The sequence below is a fragment of the Rhinolophus sinicus genome, chromosome 12 (genome assembly GCF_057876585.1).
Source record: "Rhinolophus sinicus isolate RSI-liver-muscle chromosome 12, RSI-T2T, whole genome shotgun sequence".
NCBI classification, from domain to species: Eukaryota; Metazoa; Chordata; class Mammalia; order Chiroptera; family Rhinolophidae; genus Rhinolophus; species Rhinolophus sinicus.
The window spans coordinates 40,571,937-40,591,584 of NC_142512.1; the positions used below are offsets into that span (position 1 = coordinate 40,571,937).

General features: G+C 43.3%; 1 protein-coding gene across 5 annotated transcripts in view; it reads right to left on the minus strand.

The window, feature by feature from the left end:
- The window catches only part of STAT3 (signal transducer and activator of transcription 3), a 53,408-nt gene that overhangs the window by 4,584 nt on the left and 29,176 nt on the right, over positions 1 to 19,648 (minus strand). For 3 of the 5 annotated variants that reach the window (XM_019747710.3, XM_019747713.3, XM_019747711.3), the window contains exons 3-21: positions 19,401 to 19,545; positions 18,717 to 18,815; positions 15,731 to 15,826; positions 15,473 to 15,554; positions 15,190 to 15,284; positions 14,899 to 15,050; positions 12,775 to 12,933; positions 12,530 to 12,622; positions 11,655 to 11,714; positions 7,067 to 7,096; positions 6,873 to 6,966; positions 6,725 to 6,772; positions 4,771 to 4,854; positions 3,929 to 4,027; positions 3,657 to 3,792; positions 2,843 to 2,895; positions 2,532 to 2,626; positions 2,267 to 2,406; positions 1,547 to 1,759 (exon numbers count right to left, since the gene is read on the minus strand). In XM_019747710.3, coding sequence (XP_019603269.1) covers positions 1,547 to 1,759; positions 2,267 to 2,406; positions 2,532 to 2,626; positions 2,843 to 2,895; positions 3,657 to 3,792; positions 3,929 to 4,027; positions 4,771 to 4,854; positions 6,725 to 6,772; positions 6,873 to 6,966; positions 7,067 to 7,096; positions 11,655 to 11,714; positions 12,530 to 12,622; positions 12,775 to 12,933; positions 14,899 to 15,050; positions 15,190 to 15,284; positions 15,473 to 15,554; positions 15,731 to 15,826; positions 18,717 to 18,815; positions 19,401 to 19,545 — 1,973 coding nt within the window. The remainder of the gene's footprint in view (positions 1 to 1,546; positions 1,760 to 2,266; positions 2,407 to 2,531; positions 2,627 to 2,842; positions 2,896 to 3,656; positions 3,793 to 3,928; positions 4,028 to 4,770; positions 4,855 to 6,724; positions 6,773 to 6,872; positions 6,967 to 7,066; positions 7,097 to 11,654; positions 11,715 to 12,529; positions 12,623 to 12,774; positions 12,934 to 14,898; positions 15,051 to 15,189; positions 15,285 to 15,472; positions 15,555 to 15,730; positions 15,827 to 18,716; positions 18,816 to 19,400; positions 19,546 to 19,648) is intronic. The other 2 variants (XM_019747714.3, XM_019747712.3) reach the window with 1 other exon arrangement.

The following is a 19,648-nucleotide window of genomic DNA, read 5'->3' on the forward strand; positions in this document are numbered from 1 at the left end:
AGACAATCTATCTCTGAGAGAGAACAATATCTTCATGATGGGGGTAGAGAGGAAATGGTCACAGACCCACCTCCCACGATTCCCATTTTAATACAGGGGCTCCACACACACAGACCACAGCCAGCCCTACACGACCCCCGACCCCATTTCCACACTCACACCACACCGAGCTCATCCGTGCCCACTGCTTACACTAGCCTCCCCAAGAGGCAGGCAAAACACAAGTAATTAGTTCCATTTTTGTGATTGGAATCTGCCCCTGAAGAAACACCGGGGTCTCCAGGCAGGAAAGGACCTTGCCTCCTGGTCACACAGGAAGGACAGATGGAAATGGAGGGCACAACCTCAGATTGGGAACTTGGATCTTGAAAGCAAAATTAGTCAAAGGGCCAGCACTTGGATCTAAATGTCCTCTGCAGAAGGAACAAAGAGTAGTGTGACGGAGGCTGATAAACAGATCTCCCAACTGAAGCACAACGTGGGAAGAGAGATAAGTAGCAGACAGGAAGTGAGAGTTAAACTTTTCTAGAGTATTTGAACAAAACTCAACACCAGAACAAGGGGGAAAAGAAAGTCAATTGCCAGTGAGCTCAAATTCCCCCCTCCAATTCCAGCCCTTCCCGCCCCAAGGAATCCTTCAGAGGGAATTTCTATGAAAAAGTGGGAGGGAAGCTGGACAGTTTGTGTGTGAGCTATTTGTACAAAAACAGACTTTTCAAAACAACTGGGGCAGGGAAGCTAACCTCAAAGGATCACTTAAGCCACTGCTGGCTCCATGATTAAGAAAAGTTCAATAAAAACAAAAACGGCAAATCACAGATTCCTCATCAGGATTTGGAGGGAGAACCCAGAGAGCCGAGAGCAGCAAATGCTGATGGGAGCAAACTAGAGGGCTCTGCCCCTCCATGTGATGACAGCACTTGAGATCACAGGCTTAATGTAAAATAACTGTCTATAACTTACATAAACACCGATGCTTTTGCACATGTAAAAAAAATCTTATTTTCAGTAGCCACACATTCTAAATACCAATTCCACACCCCGCCCACCAGTTACCATCTTGCCTTTCAATCACCACTGTCCCCAACTCTGCTCTTAAACCATGTGCTAATGCTGCTAGCACTCATTTCCTCCAAAAAGCCTTTCTTCATCCCACTCGACACTGCTTACATTGTTCAGTGATGGGGAAAAGGAAACACGCCAGACTGAAGTCTGGGTTGCAAACCTTCCAGCACCTACTATGTAAGAAGCACCGTGCTGGCTGGGCATCCTGTTACTGACGAATGCAGACCTCGCTTTCTCTTCAAAGCGTTTTGGGTATGTTTTGTGGGGGGAGGATGCTCCCTGTGGGGCAGAGACTAGTGACTCTGAGTCTTCTCTCTCCAACGCCATCAGCCACCCCAAAAGCACTCACTACAAAGTTCTTTTCCATAAAGAGGAGTAAAGATGGCCAAGTTCCTCAGACATTCACCTGCCTGTCTTCCAAAAACCCTGTAATTTCCCATGTTGCCCCAGAATTAAATGCCTGACGTGGAAAATCAACAACTACCTGGGTCAGCCTCGGGATGCTCCTGGCTCTCCGGCCGACAATACTTCCCGAACGCCTCCTCCTTAGGGATGTCGGGGTAGAGATAGACCAGCGGAGACACTAGGATATTGGTGGCATCCATGATCTTATAGCCCATGATGATTTCCGCGAATGACATATTATTCAGCTGCTGCTTGGTATATGGTTCCACCGACTGGATCTGCGTCTTACCTGTCATGGGATATAGGAAGGGAAGATAATGGAAATCACCTCAGAGAAAACGACCTAATTTATTTTTCCTTGACAGGAAAAGGCATGCCAACCTAGCACTTGAGACCCTGGATATCCTGCCCAGTCGCCTGGCACTGTGGATATGTTCAGCTGGCTTCTGGAGAGGCTATCCAGCTGGGTCACGGGTAATACACACTTGAATAAATACTTGCATAAGCTATAGTAACAGGGTAGGTAAGAAAAGAGATGAAGAATAAAATTTAAATTGCAAATTCCTAGGCAAATATCAGCCCCTCGAGCAAGCAACACAAAATTGGCAAGCCAATCCTTCAGCTGGAAGAACTTAGAGAAAAGAAGCCACCCAAGTTGTGTTTTGCCAAGTCTGAGGCAGGGAGTGCGAGGCCATCTCTGCCCACAAGGGGGCAGTGGGTGCTTGAAACTAGCAGCAGGGCCAAGAGCAGCAGCAGCTGCCGCCAACAGGGGTGGGTGGGTGACAGTCAAGCTTACCGCTGATGTCCTTCTCCACCCAAGTGAAGGTGACGCCTCCTTCTTTGCTGCTTTCACTGAATCTTAGCAGGAACGTGCCTGGGGGCTTGGTGCTCAAGATGGCCCTCTCCCGCTCCTTACTGATAAAGCCCATTATGTACCTGGAGCCAAAAAAGAGCAACAAGAAGGTTTGGGTTGAAGGGATCTCCCCAGCCACTGGCCTGCTGAGACAGCAGGTGACTTGTTACAGCTGTGTCCTCTGCCAAACACAAGAGTGGCAACCTACCCTTCATTCCAAAGGGCCAGGATGTACTTTTTCACAAGGTCAATGATATTGTCCAGCCAGACCCAGAAGGAGAAGCCCTTGCCAGCCATGTTTTCCTGGAGAAGAGAATAATGGGAAAGCCAAGTCTACCACCATCCCAGCTTTTTTCTTCCTAGGGGCACAGTGCTGTCAACATCCTCAGGCCTAGTTACGCTCAGGCAGGTCTTCCTGGCGGCTGGACCGAGTCTTGGGCCTTCAGGCCCAGTGTCTGGGCCTACCCGCCCACCCCTATTCCCAAGAGGCTGTGGCAAGGCGTTAACAAGATTGCTTACTTTGCAAAATTTAGCCCACGTGATCTGACACCCTGAATAGTTCACACCCGGTCCTGAAGGGAAAAAAAGAATACAGTAGTATAATTTTCAGCTTTGAATCAAGATCTTACTTCTTAAAACAGAACACACACTCATACACATTTGTCCCCCAATGAGCCTGGAAACCACTAGTTTTCATGTATTTGAAGGTTGCCCCCACTGTGCATACGTGTGTGTGTACGCATGTGCACACACACCCAAGTCCATCATTTGACCCCCTCCCTGAGTTGTTGTTTCGCCCAGCAGAGGTGGTGGATGACGTATCAAGTTCCGCCGCCCTTCCTAGCCATGTGTGGTGGCCCGGGGACGAGCAGCACACACAAATAAGTGGACAGCTGGTGATACAGGGTCACACATTTAGTGGCAGCACGGGATGAAGCTACTTATAGTCCAGGTAGCACATAAATATCCTACTACATTTTTTTTCTAGGGGAAAAAATTACAAACCAACCTAGTTTATTGAAGAAATGGACAGGAATGTCAAACCTATGGCTCCGCCATCTAACAGGCACTTAAAATATCTTTCTAAGATTAGACAAATATGGGAGGGGGAGGGAGGAGGGAGACAACCACCCAGAGAAAAGAAATCTGCCTCCCACCTCATCAGAACCATCATTAGGAGGCAAACTATCTCTGCACCTAACTGCCCGCGCCCAGCTGGGGGAGCACACAGTTTCTGGCCCCGGCACAGGGCCTTGCTCAGTGAATTTTCCTGAATGAAGAGCCAGATTCCGTTTCTGAGGAGGGCAGGAGGGACAACAGGTAAAATGCTGACCTAGGAGCTTCTCTGCCAGCGTAGTCAACTGCTCGATGCTCAGCCCTCGCTTCGTGGTGGAGGAGAACTGCCAGCTCAGCACCTCCGCCACTTGATCCCAGGTTCCAATTGGAGGCTTGGTGAAGAAGTTCACATTCTATTGAAAACAACACATTTGCTCATGCAGATGAAAGGGCGGTGACTGATGACCTGCACGAGGCACCATCACAACTTCTGGGCAGTGAGGAGTCGGAAGAGAAGGCGGGTTTCCTTCCAGAGGATGGGGCACTCACCTTGGGGTTGTTGGTCAGCATGTTATACCACAAGATGGACGCCCAGGCATTTGGCATCTGACAGATGTTGGAGATCACCACAACTGGCAAGGAGTGGGTCTGTGGAGCAAGTGGGAGATGAGGTGGGGAGGCAGAGGGCCCTCGCGGCTTCAGAAACCTCTTCACCCAGATCTCCCAGGGTTCAGAATAAAAGGTCATGCTGTAAGCCACACCCACGGCCACCTCTCAAGGAGATGTGACTGAGTTGGCTCAACAACCCAGAGTGGGAAGAGTGCTGAACACAGGACACAGGCCATAGGACTCAGGCTGCAGTCTAAACACAACCAGAAATTTGTAAAATCTGACTTGCTCAAAGCAGGACTCACGGTCCACACATTCCCACGTATAAAACCTGGAAGGCATGCTCCAAGAAGTGAAGCTGTATCTGCCCATTAAACAGACAGGTTCCAGAAGTCAAAGACTAGGATTCCTGCTTTTTCTCTTAAAGATCAAGAAAATTGGGAAAAGGGAATGTAAAGGCCATGATTTTCTGTATACTAAAAACACTGACTGTTTAAAGACTATTTTCCCCAAACTTTATAAAGTTAACTGCCATCAATCTCTAAATACCGCTTTTCATGTCAAGTTTGCTGAAAGCTGAGTATACATGTACCTTCTAAGCATTCAAGCAAGACTTTACTCTCAGATGGGATTACTAACGATTTTTTGGAGGAAAATAACAAAAGTAAAAACAGGGCTTAACAAAGTCATCACTGCATCTTCTGTGATAAAAATCCCATCTAGAAGTTCTTATCCTGATTCACCTGAGTGTAGCCCTGTCCCCATTCTGCGGCAGAACTCACCTCTAGGTCAATCTTGAGGCCTTGGTGATACACCTCAGTCTCAAAGGTGATCAGGTGCAGCTCCTCGGTCACAATCAGGGAGGCCTACAATAACGACAAGAACGTTCGGTACTAACAGCCACAGTGCAGGACAGGACATGCCACAGCCTCACTGCATGAAAAAGGGGAATCCACCAGGTGGCCACAGACAAACTGCCAGGGACACAGCTCTGAGCATACGTTCTCTTCAGCACTAAGACTCTCCATGGCTCTGTTCCTCAACTTGATGTTTTACTGGGTTGTATTATACAACATTACAGAGGTCCAATCGGTTATTTACAAAATGGGTGAAGCACAGTGAATGACAAGACGATGAACACGTCTACCCACCACCCAGTTTAAGGAAAAGACCACAACCGCTGAGATTCGCTGGGTATCCTTCCCCAGTCCCGTCTCCATCCCTCTTCCCTCTGATGTAACTGCTACTTTACCTTTTGGGTTTATTGTTTCCTAGCTTTTCTTTACAGTTTTACCACAGTTATATCTAAACAATGTACACAGAGTTTAGTTTGAGGTGTCTGTGAAGCTTATGCATCTGGAATCATACCCTATGCACCCTGAGTGACTCACCTTTCGCAGCCCAGTGGTGGCGAGCATCATTGCCGCAGCTGTACAGTATTCCATCATATGACTACACCACAAATCATTTCCCCATCCTAGTGTCGATGGGTATTTATGTGAGTTGTATTGAGGGCTTATGACCAGGCTGCTGCGACACCTTGTACATGTCTCCTGGTACATATGTGCAAAGGTTTCTCTACTGTTAAATCCTGGGAGTGGCACTGCTGGTTTATAAAAGTATGTTCATTTTTATAATGCCAAATTGTCTTCCAAAGCAACTCTAACAATTTGTACTCCTACCAGCAGTATAGCAACCTCGTTTTGAACAAGAGCTACCAATGAATTCTAAGAAACAAAATTCCAATTCATTTTTAGAATACTCTTTTTCTGATTAAAAAAGTAATACATGTTCAGTTTAAAATACCAATATTACAGAAGCAGCATAGAGTAGCCTCGGATACTAACAGCAGCACAAATACATAGGCACTGTTTGGTGTATATTCCTCCAGAGTTTTTCAGTGCTTACGTGAACATGCAAAAAACAGTATAATGTATTTTTTAAACAAATATACTACTCATATTGTTTTGCATCTTGCTTTGTCTAAACAAACATGCCACATACATTTCTCTATATCATTGCATACTCTTTACTGTCAAGCACTATAAATTCAATTTTTTATTATTTTTTAATTTTTTTAAGGCCTGCTACATTTTAGAGAAGAGGGAAGAATGGTTCGGGGGACATATATCGGAAATAGAACAGGGTGTCACAATTTTCTTTCTTTTTTTCTTTTTAATTAAAAACTAGTTTTTGGTCACATTTACCTTTTTCCTATCTTTTTTTTTAAGTTTATTCTTGACACTAAGAATCCAATAATCTAAATCAATGGAAGGCAGAAAAGAAATAAAGGGGATAAAGAACAAAATAGGTTTTTCTTTTTTAAAATGTTTAACTCAGATTTGTTACAACCTTCTATCCCACCTCAGTGAGAAAAATAAGTCACCAAAGAAGGAGCCAAACAGCGTCAGCTGGCAGAAGCTGGAAGAGGAATTGGGAAAGCCCCAGGCCACGTGGCAGGCTTCTTTTCTACTAAATGGGTGTGGATAAGGCAACAAGGGACTTTCCACTCCTACTTAATGTAAGCTTACTCCCGGGACAACCAAGGAAATGCTCCAAGCCAGAGAACTCACGGCAGATGTGACTTCCAACCATGTCATTTTGGCCCCCAGTGAATGACTACAGCTGAAATGGCAGATCGATATCTCTAATTCTGGGCAATAAGAAGACCCTTTTCCTCTCCCCATCAAAGAAAATCCTCCTAGTTGGCTTTCATCCCCACCCAACAAAACTTACATCACAATTGGCTCGGCCCCCGTTACCACATCTTTGTTCTCTCAGGGTCTGTAAGAAAAGCAAACGGCACCTATGTCACGTGAGGCTGTCCCCCACCCAGTCCTCTGCCAGCCCTTGGAGAAGGGGAGTCCAGGCTCCTCCCACATACCAAGTGTTTGAATTCTGCAGAGAGGCTGCCGTTGTTGGATTCTTCCATGTTCATCACTTTTGTGTTTGTGCCCAGAATGTTGAATTTCCGGGATCTGAATCATAGGAGAAAAACCAGCCACAAAAGGTGACTGAGTGGCCAGAGAACAAAGTTAGACTAAATAGAAGAAAAGGACGCCTCTAGGCTGAACTCACCCTCTGAGAGCTGCAACGTCCCCGGAGTCTCTGTTAAGAACACAAACTGGTGTTAATAAAACAGGCCCTGTGTTTCTTCAAAAAAATTTACTTTGAATACCTGTAATTTACTCTGATGGAAAAACTGCTGTGCTCCTGGTAATTTCTATAACCTCTTCAATTACATTTTACATGTGAAATATAAGAACCCTGTACACGCTTAAGTAGTAGACACTACTAGACAAAGCTGGTTGTCTGCCCGAACACCTACTGCCCCCATCCTAACAGAACCTTGATTCTGCTCAGGTATCCTTCCCATCCCCACCTTCAAGGGATCCTGATCGTTAAGTCCGTCAGAACACAGCATGCCCACAGTGCAGTGGTCCCAGGAAGTGAGGAGATGACCTACATTGTCTCAGTCAGACTGGGAAGGAATTATATCTCTGGCTGGATTTACATTCCATAGCTGAACATGAACAAGGAAGCATGTGGCCTACAAGCAACCATGTTGCAATCCAGAAGGGAGACTTAGAATGCAAGTGATGAGAAGAGACGGAAGATTCTGAGTCCTCGATGCCATCAATGAGTCACTGATCTCACCGTCAGGAACCTGCCCTAACTGCATTTCCAGTAATTCCAGGTTGCAAATTTCCTTGTTATCTAAGCCACACTGGATTTTCTGTAAAGGTTTACTGTTACCTGCAACTCAGAGCGTCCCATTTGACATAGCTGGAAATACTCTTTCCTCTTAACTCTTTCCTCTTAATACTCTTAACTCTTTGTTTTTGATTATATAGTCTTTTATATAGTCACATTTCTGTCTTTTCCTTTTTTAATTATTTTATAGTTTTAAAAGACCTTTGCTATATATTCGCTTATAATTTTAGAATTAATAACAGCTACTATTTAATAAACAGTGCATTCCAACTGGGATTACAGATTTATTAAATCTTTCAGAAGATATATTTCCATATATCACATTTTAGAACTTAAGAATCCTCATAGGCAAATCTCCCTATGTCTAACTTGTATTTCTTTCTTTTTTTAAAGATTTTTATTGGGGAAGGAGAACAGGACTTTATTGGGGAACAGTGTGTACTTCCAGGACTTTTTTCCAAGTCAAGTTGTTGTCCTTTCAGTCTTAGTTGTGGAGGGCGCAGCTCAGCTCCAGTTGCCCTCGCTAGTTGCAGGGGGCACAGCCCACCATCCCTTGCGGGACTTGAGGAATTGAACTGGCAACCTTGTGGTTGAGAGCCATTGGCCCATGTGGGACTCCAACTGGCAGCCTTCGGAGTTAGGAGCATGGAGCGCTAACCGCCTGAGCCACCGGGCTGGCCCTATATTTCTTTTTTAAAAACATTCTTTTTGGCATTATAGCTTTGATGGATAATTGATGAACTGTACTATTTTAGATGTACAATTTGATACATATATATATATATATATATATATACACACACACACACACACACACACACACACACACACACACTTGTGAAATCATCAGCCCAATCAAGGTAATAAACATAGCTACCATTTCAAACGTTTCCCCATGCTCATTTGCAATCCATTCCCCAATCCGAAACTCCACCCCACCCCTGTCCCCAGGCAATCACTGATATGCTTTCAGTCACTATAGATTCATTTGCATTTCTAGAATTTTACATAAATGGAAACATAGCCTATATACTTTTGTTGTTTTCTTGGTCTGGCTTCTTTCACGCAGTGTAATTAGAAATTTATTCATGTGTTGCAGCTATTAATAGCACATTCCTTTTTGTTGGTGAGTAACATTACATTCTATAGATATACCACAAATTGTTTATTCATTCATCTGTTAATGGACATTCATTGATGAATGTCCAACCCTTTGTGCAGACATATGCTTTCATTACTCTTGGGTTTAGTACCTAGGAATGGAAAGGTTGGGTCATAGGGTAGGTGCTTGATCAAATTTTTAGGAAACTGCCAAAATGTTTTCCAAAGTGGTTCTACCATTTTGTCATTTTACCACCATTACATTATACATTCACCTATGCTTTTAAAATACTTTTGTTTAAAACATGTAAATACATCTGGTACTTATTCTGATGGACAGTAAAAAAGTAAAACTCTAACTTCTCAGTCTAATCCCCTCAATTCCAAGGTGGGCCAAAACCACTTACTAAATAATCCATCCTTTCCTCACTGGCTCGAGATATCATTTAAAACATATATTAATTCTTTATATAAACCTGAAGTCTATTTCTGGACTTAGGATTTTGTTTCAATGATCAATCAGTTTATTCCTGCCCCTGTAACATATTCATTTGGTAAATGAAACTTTGTGATACATTTTAGTATGTGGCAGCAGCAGCTTCTCATACCACCCCCCAATATTTTTATTTACTTTTTAAAAAATGTTTTTGAAAGTAGAAAGGTGGTTGCTAGGGGCTGAAGGTGAGGGAAATGGGGATTTATTATTCAGTGGATATAGTTTTGATTTTGCAAAATGAAAAAGTTCTGGAGTTCTGTTATACAATACTGTGAAAAACCTCAACACTACTGAACTGTACCCTTAAAAATGGTTAAGATGGTAACTTTCATGTAAAATTTTTTTTACCATAATTAAAAAGAAATAAATCCTTTTAAAAATCTATCTTTACTTATTTTTTTTTTCATCTAAGATACAACTTGAAAGTCAGGAGCTTTAAAAAAAATCTCATGGGAAACATTCCATTGGGGCGGCCTGGTGGCTCAGGCAGTTGAAGCGCCAGTGCTCCCATTGCTGAAGGATGCCAGTTCGATTCCCACATGGGCCAGTGAGCTGCGCCCTCTACAGCTAAAATTGTGAACAACAGCTCTCCCTTGAGCTGGGCTGCCGTGAACAATCAGAAGTGGATGTGAGCTGTGTACTGCCATGAACTGCTGTGAGCTACCAGGGGCTGCTGTGTGCTACCGTGAGCGCCTGGCAGCAGGTGTGAGTGGCCAGCAGCCATCGTGAGCAGCTGGCAGTGGACAAGAGCTGCCATGAGCTGCTGTGAGCGGCCGACTAACGACCTGTGTCTGACTGCCTCAGCCAGGTGAAGAGCAAGGCTCATAATACCAGCATGGGCCAGGAGCTGTGCCCTACAACTAGACTGAGAAACAATGGCTTAAAAACCCAGGGTGGGCTGGCCCAGTGGCTCAGGAGGTTAGAGCTCCGTGCTCCTAACTCCGAAGGCTGCCGGTTCGATTCCCACATGGGCCAGTGGGCTCTCAACCACAAGGTTGCCAGTTCAATTCCTTGACTCCCGCAAGCGATGGTGGGCAGCGCCCCCTCCAACTAAAATTGAACATGGCACCTTGAGCTGAGCTGCCAAGCTCCCGGATGGCTCAGTTGGTTGGAGCGTGTCCTCTCAACCACAAGGTTGCTGGTTCGACTCCCGCAAGGGATGGTGGGCTGTGACCCCTGCAACTAGCGAGGGCAACTGGACCTGGAGCTGAGCTGCGCCCCACAACTAAGACTGAAAGAACAACAACTTGAAGCTGAACAGAACCCTCCACAACTAAGATTGAAAGGACAACAACTTGACTTGGAGAAAAGTCCTGAAAGTGCACACTGTTCCCCAATAAAGTCCTGTTCCCCTTCCCCAATAAAATCTAAAATAAAAATAAATAAATAAATAAATAAATAAACATTAAAAAAAAAAAAAAAAGAATAGCAGAGATGAGATAAGAACCCAAATTTAAAAAAAAAAAAAAAAAAAAAAAAAACCCAGGGTGTGGGAGGGTGGGGGGGTGGGGAGTAGGAGGCAAAAAAAAAAAATTCTATTTGCATTTTGGTTGGTGCTGTATTAACTGGGAAGAATCAACATCTTTATAATAAAATTAAAAGTCTGCAATCCAGGAATATGATTTGTCTCATCACTTTTTACAATATCTCTTCCTCACTAAAATATCATAGTTTCCTTCAAATAGGTCTTTAACATTTCTGTTAAGTTGATCACAATATATTTTTACTTTTGTTGTTTATTGTGAGATAATTTTTCAACTATCATTTCTCACTGGTTAATACTAATATATGAATGAAGTTATTAATTTTTCCTTACTTATTTACTTATTAAACCTACCATCTTCCTCAAGTCCCTTATTTCATTAGTAATTATTTCCAGGTCATTCTGATGAAATTTCCAGATAAATAATTATATTACCTAAAAATAAGAATACATTTTCTCTTTTCAAATCTCTTCAAAGGGTATGTGTATTTTAATTTTTGAAAGGTATTGTCAAATTTTGAAAAGTATTGCATCGTGGTGAAGTGTGGAACAATAAAAAAAATCCATTTTCCCCATATATTCTCAGTTTTATATAATATGCATAAATTACATTTACTTTACATTTTACAAGTAAAAAAAATAAAGAAAAGGAGGGCTCAAGGTCACAACAGCAATCGCAACTCAAATCTGTACCATTAGCTTTGTGGTTTTGTTCAAGCACATAAATGACAATGCACTGCAAGTCTTTTGAAACCTTTTGTTCAAAACGAAGATTTCTGACTAGAGATAAAGTCTCTAAATTCACATGCTGTCTGTCAAAGTTCTCATTTCTCTCTCATTTAAAAAAAAGAGCTAAGATAAGGAGTACTTACTTGTCAATGCATACTTTAATTTTAAGCTGATAATTTAACTCGGGGAATTTGACCAGCAATCTATTAAAAAAAAAACCAAAAAAAAAGTTTCTGAGCAAAGGAAAAAGGAAAACAATCCAGTTTTTTTAAAAGTCAGTAGGCTCCCCCAGAAACCTCTAGCTGAAGAAATATAAAATTCATAAAGTCTTCATTTCTAAGAGGTGAATAAATCACAATCCCAAATTCCTCTTCCTGTGCTGTCTTTGATCTTAAGCATCACCCCTTTAGGCCAACATACTGAAAAAAAGTCTAAGAACTAAGAACTTGGACAAAGTTGTAAGAGATTCACCAAAGGATAATAAAAGCCATTTCATGAAAAATATTACAGGAATACGTGCTCCGCAGCTGGTATTCTTTCTATTAAACCTGAAACCCAACACCACACCAAGTTTCTGAAGAGGGAAATTTCACTGCGGAAGGGCAAACCCCAGCCTACCTGCCTGACTTGAGTGTGAAAGTAACACTCCACCCTGCAGGCCCACCACCCACCTGCCCTGTGGCCCCTTTGCTTCTGTATCACTAAGGCTTACACTTTTCCTGAAAATCATCAGGGAAAAGTAGGCTCAAAGAACAGAAAATAACCAGCATTATTCTGCCCCTTTTGCAGGGCAGAAGGAGACACTGTGGTCTAAGACTGTAGGCCTGGGATCACAGGAATATGATGACTTCTCTATAGCTTTTGACAGAAGAATCAAAGAGCAAGTGGATATGCCAACAAATTCCACACCCACCACAGTACTGCCTGTGAAGAACCACCCTCGCCACCAACTCTGCTCTCGTTCTCAGAACATCCTTCCATAACACATCTACCAAAAAGTGGAAGTGCCATGGCCCACCTGACTTTAGTGGTAAACTGGACACCGGTCTTGATGACTAATGGCCGGTCGGGATGCATGGGCATGCAGGGCTGCCGCTCAACCACAAAAGCGCTGAAAGAGAAAGAGAAGGACAGCAGTCCACACAGCACGCAGTGGACCAGTCTCTGTCCTGTGCCTCTGAAGAGAGCCAATCTCTCGTTTAAGGACATGATTTTTGAGGGGGTGAGGGGCAATAAGGGAAAGGGACCAGGATTCTAAGTTACCTTTTCATTAAGTTTCTAAACAGCTCCACGATTCTCTCCTCCAGCATTGGCCGGTGCTGTACAATGGGGTCCCCTTTGTAGGAAACTTTTTGCTGCAACTCCTCCAGTTTCTTAATTTGTTGGCGGGTCTGAAGTTGAGATTCTGCTAATGAGGTTATCCTGCCAATAAAACAAGAAAGTTACCAGTTAGTTACCTAAGGGAGTGTACACGGGTAAACTGGAGAAGGGGAAGAGGATACCATCGATATAAACACACTAAAATAAGAAAGGGGAACTTTTTTATTGTGGTAAAATATACATAACATGAAATTTACCATTTATAAGTGTACAATTCAGCGGCATTAAATAAGAAAAGGGGGAATTTATTTTGCATTTATTGAGAAAAAGGGGAATTTATTTTGCCTTTTTAAAACAGTCCCTTCCTAAAATTTTACATTTCAAAGAGGGAGCTAGGCACAGAAGAAGTATTAAAACCTACACCTCGAGGAGGTATTAACGAGGCGGTATTAACGGAATTATTGCAAAGCGACGAGTGTTAGAACCCATATACAGAGAACAATAAACAGGGAATTTGGCACTCACTTTCTTCATCTTAACTTATCCTTGTACCAAAATGTGGGGACCGGGGAAACAGGAAATTAGACAACCCAAGAAGATGAGTTTGAACTAGCTCTGCCACTCACTACCTGTGCAACCTTGGCCAGGTCCCTTCACCATCGCAGGCTGTAATGTCCCCTTGCATGAGAGAAGGGGTTGAATTGCATGACCCTCATGAGCCCTTTCCACGTCAATCTTCAATGGATTAAAGGGTATGACATTGTTTCAAAACACTGATAACACAGCATATAGAAAAGGTGGACAGGGAGACAAAGGCTGATGAAGCCTGTCCCCAAGAATAGAGAATATTGGTCTCTCCTTGATGTTCTGCCATTAGTTTAGTAAAGATTAAAAGACCTCTAAATGAGAATGTGAAAGATGTGGGGCAGTGAAGGGGTGGTGGTCCTTGATCAGAAAGCATTTAAAACTGCTTTCAGTAAATTAACAAAACTCAGCCTTCATAAGGATATGAACAAACAGGCCTTCTCATGTAGAGTTGCCCTAAATTTCCAATTTCATGCTCTGTGTATCTGAGTTCCCCTTCATGTTAGGTTTCTCCTGGTTTATTTAAGCTGGTGCAGCACATTCATTATTGGGCCTTGTACATCAAGGGTACTTAAAAATATTTGCTTGATGAATGAGTGTAAAAGAACAGATTATAGAGGGCGACCGGATGGCTCAGTTGGTTAGAGAGCAAGCTCTCAACAACAAGGTTGCCAGTTCAATTCCCGCATAGGATGGTGGGCTGCGCCCCATGCAACTAAGATTGAAAACGGCGACTGGACTTGGAGCTGAGCTATACCCTCCACAGCTAGATTGAAGGACGAGTTGGAGCTGATGGGCCCTGGAGAAACACACTGTTCCCCAGTAGTCCCCAATAAAGAAATTTAAAAGGGCTGGCCAGGCGACTCAGGTGGTTGGAGCGCAGTGTTCCTAATGCCGAGGTCACTGGTTCGATTCCCACATGGGCCAGTGAGCATAGGCCAATGAGCTGCGCCCTCTACAGCTAAGATTGTGAACAACAGCTCTCCCTAAAGCTGTGCTGTCCCTGAGCAGCCCGAGGTTGGCATGAGCTGCCGTGGGCTGCTGTTTTTTTGCCCTTATAAAGAGCATGTGTCATTTTAGATTATTAAAGTAACTAAAACTTAAAATTTAGTCTGTGTTAAACAGTTAAACCAAAAGCTTTATTTAAAAATAAAACATATTTAAAATATAGTAATATAAATACATTTTTGTTTTAAAAATTGTCCAAATGAAGTAAGAACTTTAAGGCTCAGACTTAATTTGAATAGGCAAAAGTCCCCACCTTTGAGATACAGTACCAACTTTTTGGGCCTGCCAGTTATGACCCTAATTTAGCACAGCTTTCTAGAAGGAAAGGAAAAACTTCTCTTTCATCTTTTACCAGTTTTCTAGATGAAAAGTCCCCACCTTTGAGATATAATACCAACTCTTTGGGCCTACAGTTATGATCATAATTTAGCTGCTTTCTAGAAGGAAAGGAAAAACTTCTCTTTCATCTGTTACCAGTTTTCTAGACGATCGAGGCAGATGTTGGGAGGGCCTCCAATGCAAGCAATCTGTTGCCGCCTCTTCCAGTCAGCCAGCTCTTCATCCGTGAGAGTTTTCTGCACGTACTCCATAGCTGACAAAAGCCCCGCCAACTCACTCACGATGCTCTGGTTGGAAACCAAAACAAAGTCAGAAAACATTTCCTCAGACCGTCTCTAACCACATGCTGTAGTCGATTCCCGAGAAGGAACTCATTAGAAACCAGACAGGCCACAGGTGAGTGAGACACACAGGGTAAGTTCTTACTCGCCGCATCTGGTCCAGTGCTGTTAGCATCTGTTCTAGCTGCTGCATCTTCTGCCTGGTCACTGACTGGTTGTTTCCATTCAGATCTTGCATGTCTGTGGAGGAAGGAAAAACTCCTTGACCTGAGGGAACACTCCCATCCTTAGTAACTAGGCTCCCTTAAGCAACAGTACCCCCTAAGACCCCTCCCCACAAAGTCTGAACACAGCGTCAAGACAAGTCCTGAAACTGAGTTACACAAACTCACTTTCTACAGATTTTAAGGTCTCTAATATTCACTTGCCTCCTTGACTCTTGAGGGTTTTATAGTTGAAATCAAAGTCATCCTGGAGATTCTCTACCACTTTCATTTTCTGTTCTAGATCCTGTTTTAACAAACAAACAAACAAACACAGAGAAGTAGAAAAGACTTCTCTGGGGAAAGGGCAAAGAAAGTTTCCAAGAAGAATTAAAATGAATCCAAAACCTCAGAAAGGATACAGGCAGGACCCACAGGCAACATCCCCAAGGAATGGGATATCCCACCCAAGCCCCGCTTTACCTGTACGCGCTTCCGAACGTCCTGTAGATGCTGCTCCAGCATCTGCTGCTTCTCTGTCACGACGGCAGCTGTGGGGTGGTTGGCCTGGCCCCCTTGCTGCCAAAGAAGGGAGTCAACACACATGTGAATGTGGGAAATATGGGGAGAAAAATACCTCTGAGCAGTCTCCATCCCACCCCACTCCCCTTCCTGTTTGGCCTGAGATGCTGCTGCCATTGTGAGGAGAAGGGAAACAGAGGCTGTGCACCTGCCCCGCGTTGTACCGGGCAGTCCCTCAGCAGCCGGCGCTCTCCAGGGGCTGGCAGGAAGCTCTCACGGAGTTTTACCTGTGTCCTTGGCCTTTTACCTCTAGGTCACACTATAAACCTCCTCTGTGTATTACACTACATTGGAGACCACTGGTTGAGCTAAGACATGGTCCGTACCTTCTAAAAGCTCATTCTAGGTTAAGTATATAAAAAAAAAACTCACAACAATTTATGACAGCAAATTTTGGATGCCTATTTAAATGTATGGAGTATCCAATATATTTCTGTGGAATAATAAAAAAACCATTCTGTCCTGGAGTGAAATGCCATATCAAGAGATATTATCTCAGGGGAGAAGGAGAGATTGGTACCTTTAAAAGGTCAAATAGCACATGAAACTTAAAAATGGTAAGTTTTGTCAAAGTAATAGGACATCTTCTGATTAAAAAAGAAAAGGAAGACCATGGAAAAGCTGAGGTGATGGAGACAGCGTACAGCGTGGTCCTGGTATAGGACGGAGATATCAATCAACGGCACAGAACTGAGAGTCTGGGAAAGCCATTATATACCCAGTGTTCCAAGTTAGAAATTCTCAGCTGTTTTTCATTTCGGAGTCAACTGAATCCTTGGCTCTGCATTCCATAATCTCTCAAATCTATCTCTGGTGCCACTGGCTCCTTTAAACCCCAACTGTTGATCTTTTTGCCTCTAATCTCTCACTTCCAATCTGTTCTCTACAGTGATACCGGAAGTCTCCAAAATAGATCTAAACATGCAAGTTTTAGAGGTGACCATTCTCTCCCTCTCCCACGGTCCCTACCCAAGCCCACGGAATACAAAGTTCCCTTCCTTAGAAGTTTTGAGAAGGCAACCTCCACTCCTACTTATTCTCTTCATAAGGGGGTGACTCATCTGATTGGTGAGATTGGGAGAAAGACTCTGCATACATCTTCGAGGAACCCAGCACTCAAGCTGGTGCCTCTCTCCTCCCACTCTTGCCTTCCTGGGGCACATGGGTCAGGAGAGAAGGCCTGGGCTCTAGAAGCAGTGCTAGTGGCCGATCTCTCTGTGTTCAGTGGGTACAAAGCTATTTCTGAAGCTCCATCTGGATGGCTGGGGAAATGCTGTTCTCCAAACCCAACCTCTCCACCCCAAGAACTAACTCAGGGGGCAGGCATCAGAAAGCTCCCATGGTACCCAACCCAAACCATGCTTTCCAGTCTTGTTTTACCAACAATACAGCTGATATTTTAATGAGTATTCGACTCCCATGTCTATTTCTCAATTAGGACTGCACTTAAAGGGGGAAAATAGATGTGATTAATGATCACCTCCAGAAACCCACCTCTAATACCTTTGTAAAAACTATTGTCTGCCACAGTTTCCAGGTCTAAACATCTCAGCCCAGCACAGACAGATGTTTCACACAATCTCTTAACAACTTAAACCTTCCCTCCCTGGGCTTCAGTCACCCCAAACTACCCACTCTTCCCTGAATACAGCATGTTTTCACACCCTACCTCCCCCACAATGTCCACTCAGACAGGCGTGTGCTTCTGCCTAAGTCCACCTGAACTCACTCACCTTCAAACTCAGTGCAACTGTTTGCTCTCCTGGGAAACTTTGTTCCACTTCCCTAGGCCAACTACTCACATCCTCTCATATGTTTTTCTCACTTTGACTTTGAGTGTCTGTGTTCCTATAATCCCAACCTGACTGACAGCCCTGGTAGCAGGGATGACCTCTATTTGTCTTCCTATCTCTTGGTGCTTTACTGATAAAAGACCCTTAAGAATATGCCAGATGATACAAACAGAGAAAATAACAGCGAGGCCTGGGTTGAGGCCTCAAATATACAACTGGTAGCTGTATGTCAGGGGCTGCAAACTTTCTCTCCAAGGGCAAGGTGGTAAATCTTTTTGTCTTTGTGGGTCATACAGTCTCTGTCACAAATACTCAGTCCTGCCACTGCAACATGAAAGAAGCCACACACAGTGCATACATGAATATGTGTGGCTGTGTTCTAAAAAAATTTCATTTATAAAAACAGGCAGCCTGGAAAGCTATTGTAGAAAAATCAAAGCCTGAATACATAAAGACATATAGGGAGACACTGGAGTAGTATTTATAATGGACAAAAACAGAACGAAGTGAATGTCTTCTGAAGGGGGAATGGGTGAATAAATTACAGCAAATCTATACCACAGACCATAATGCAGCAAATAAAGAACATGAGTTAGCTTTACATTACTTGACTTAGACGGCTTTACATGATATAATGTTAAACAAAAAAACCAAGATGAAGGGAAATAAACCCATTTAAGTAGAGAGAGAGTGTGTGTGTGTGCATGTGTATGTGTGTGTGTATTTTCTATAGTTTATATGAGCCTGGAGAAAGGTGTGAAGGGATATATACCAGACTACTAATGTTGGCTTCTTGGGAAGAAACAATAAGGAGAGGAACTGAGTGATAATTCAGATTTTTAAAAAACTCTCCCTTGTACTTTTCTGTAATGTTTTGATTTTTGCTTAAAAAAGGAAGAATGCACTCTATGCTCAAGAAAAAAAAGATATTTTTCATTGCATAAAATTTAAAAAAAAACCACACCCCCACTTCACACCCACCTCTACCCTAGAGGTCAGTGCACATCCTAATGACCTCATAAGAGCAAGCACATCTTTGTACACAAGGAAAGAAAACACATCTCCACAGCACTGTGCTTCTTCCCAGGTCTCACCTGGGCTGCAGTGGCTGCAGTTTGGAGGAGGCGCGACTCTTCCCACAGACACCGGGCTACAATTCGGGCAATCTCCATTGGCTTCTCAAGATACCTGCTCTATAAGTAGGAGAGAAAGAGAATGGAAAGCGTGGCAGGTTAAGGCAATATAGACGGAACTTTGCTAACTTAAAGCTAAATTCTGCATAAATTGAGCATTACATTTCCTACATGAAACAGAAGAACAAAGGCCTCAGAGCCGGGCTGCAATCAGCGGGAGGTGAAGGGGAGATGAGATGAAAGGGGGAAGACATGGTTGTCTGAGTGTTTGGACAGTGTGTTATCCTGGTCTTACCGGGAGGCGACCGACTGTCCAGGAGTAGCCAATTATGGCCAAACCTTTAAAAATTTAAAATTAGGAGTCATCTTCCTATGAGGCGACCCGGTTACAATGCTATTAACATGTTAATGTGATTAACATGACAATCACGTTATTACTTCAATTGGTGAAAGCAGTGAATTTCAGGTAATGATGCTCAAGGGTGAGTACTGGACATGCGAGAAGGGCCTAATTACTTCTCCTTTGATTTAAAGTACAAGACAGGTTCTCACTCCTTAGCCAAACGAGAAAAATACTTCCAGGAAAGAAAGCTAAAACCCTACACTGAAGATTCGGTTTCTCCTCTACTTAGTATCTCATCACACCTGAAGGAACTGCTTGATTCTTCGCAGATTGTGCTGATAGAGGACGTTTGACTCTTGTAGGAAGCGGCTGTACTGCTGATCAATCTCACCCAAGAGATTATGAAATACCAAAGTGGCATGGGATTCTTTGCTGGCAGCATAAGCCCTAGGAAAAGGAAGAAGGATAAACGACAATTCTGAAACCTACACACACACACACACACACACACACACACACACACACAGAAATCACCATCAAGGAGGAAAAA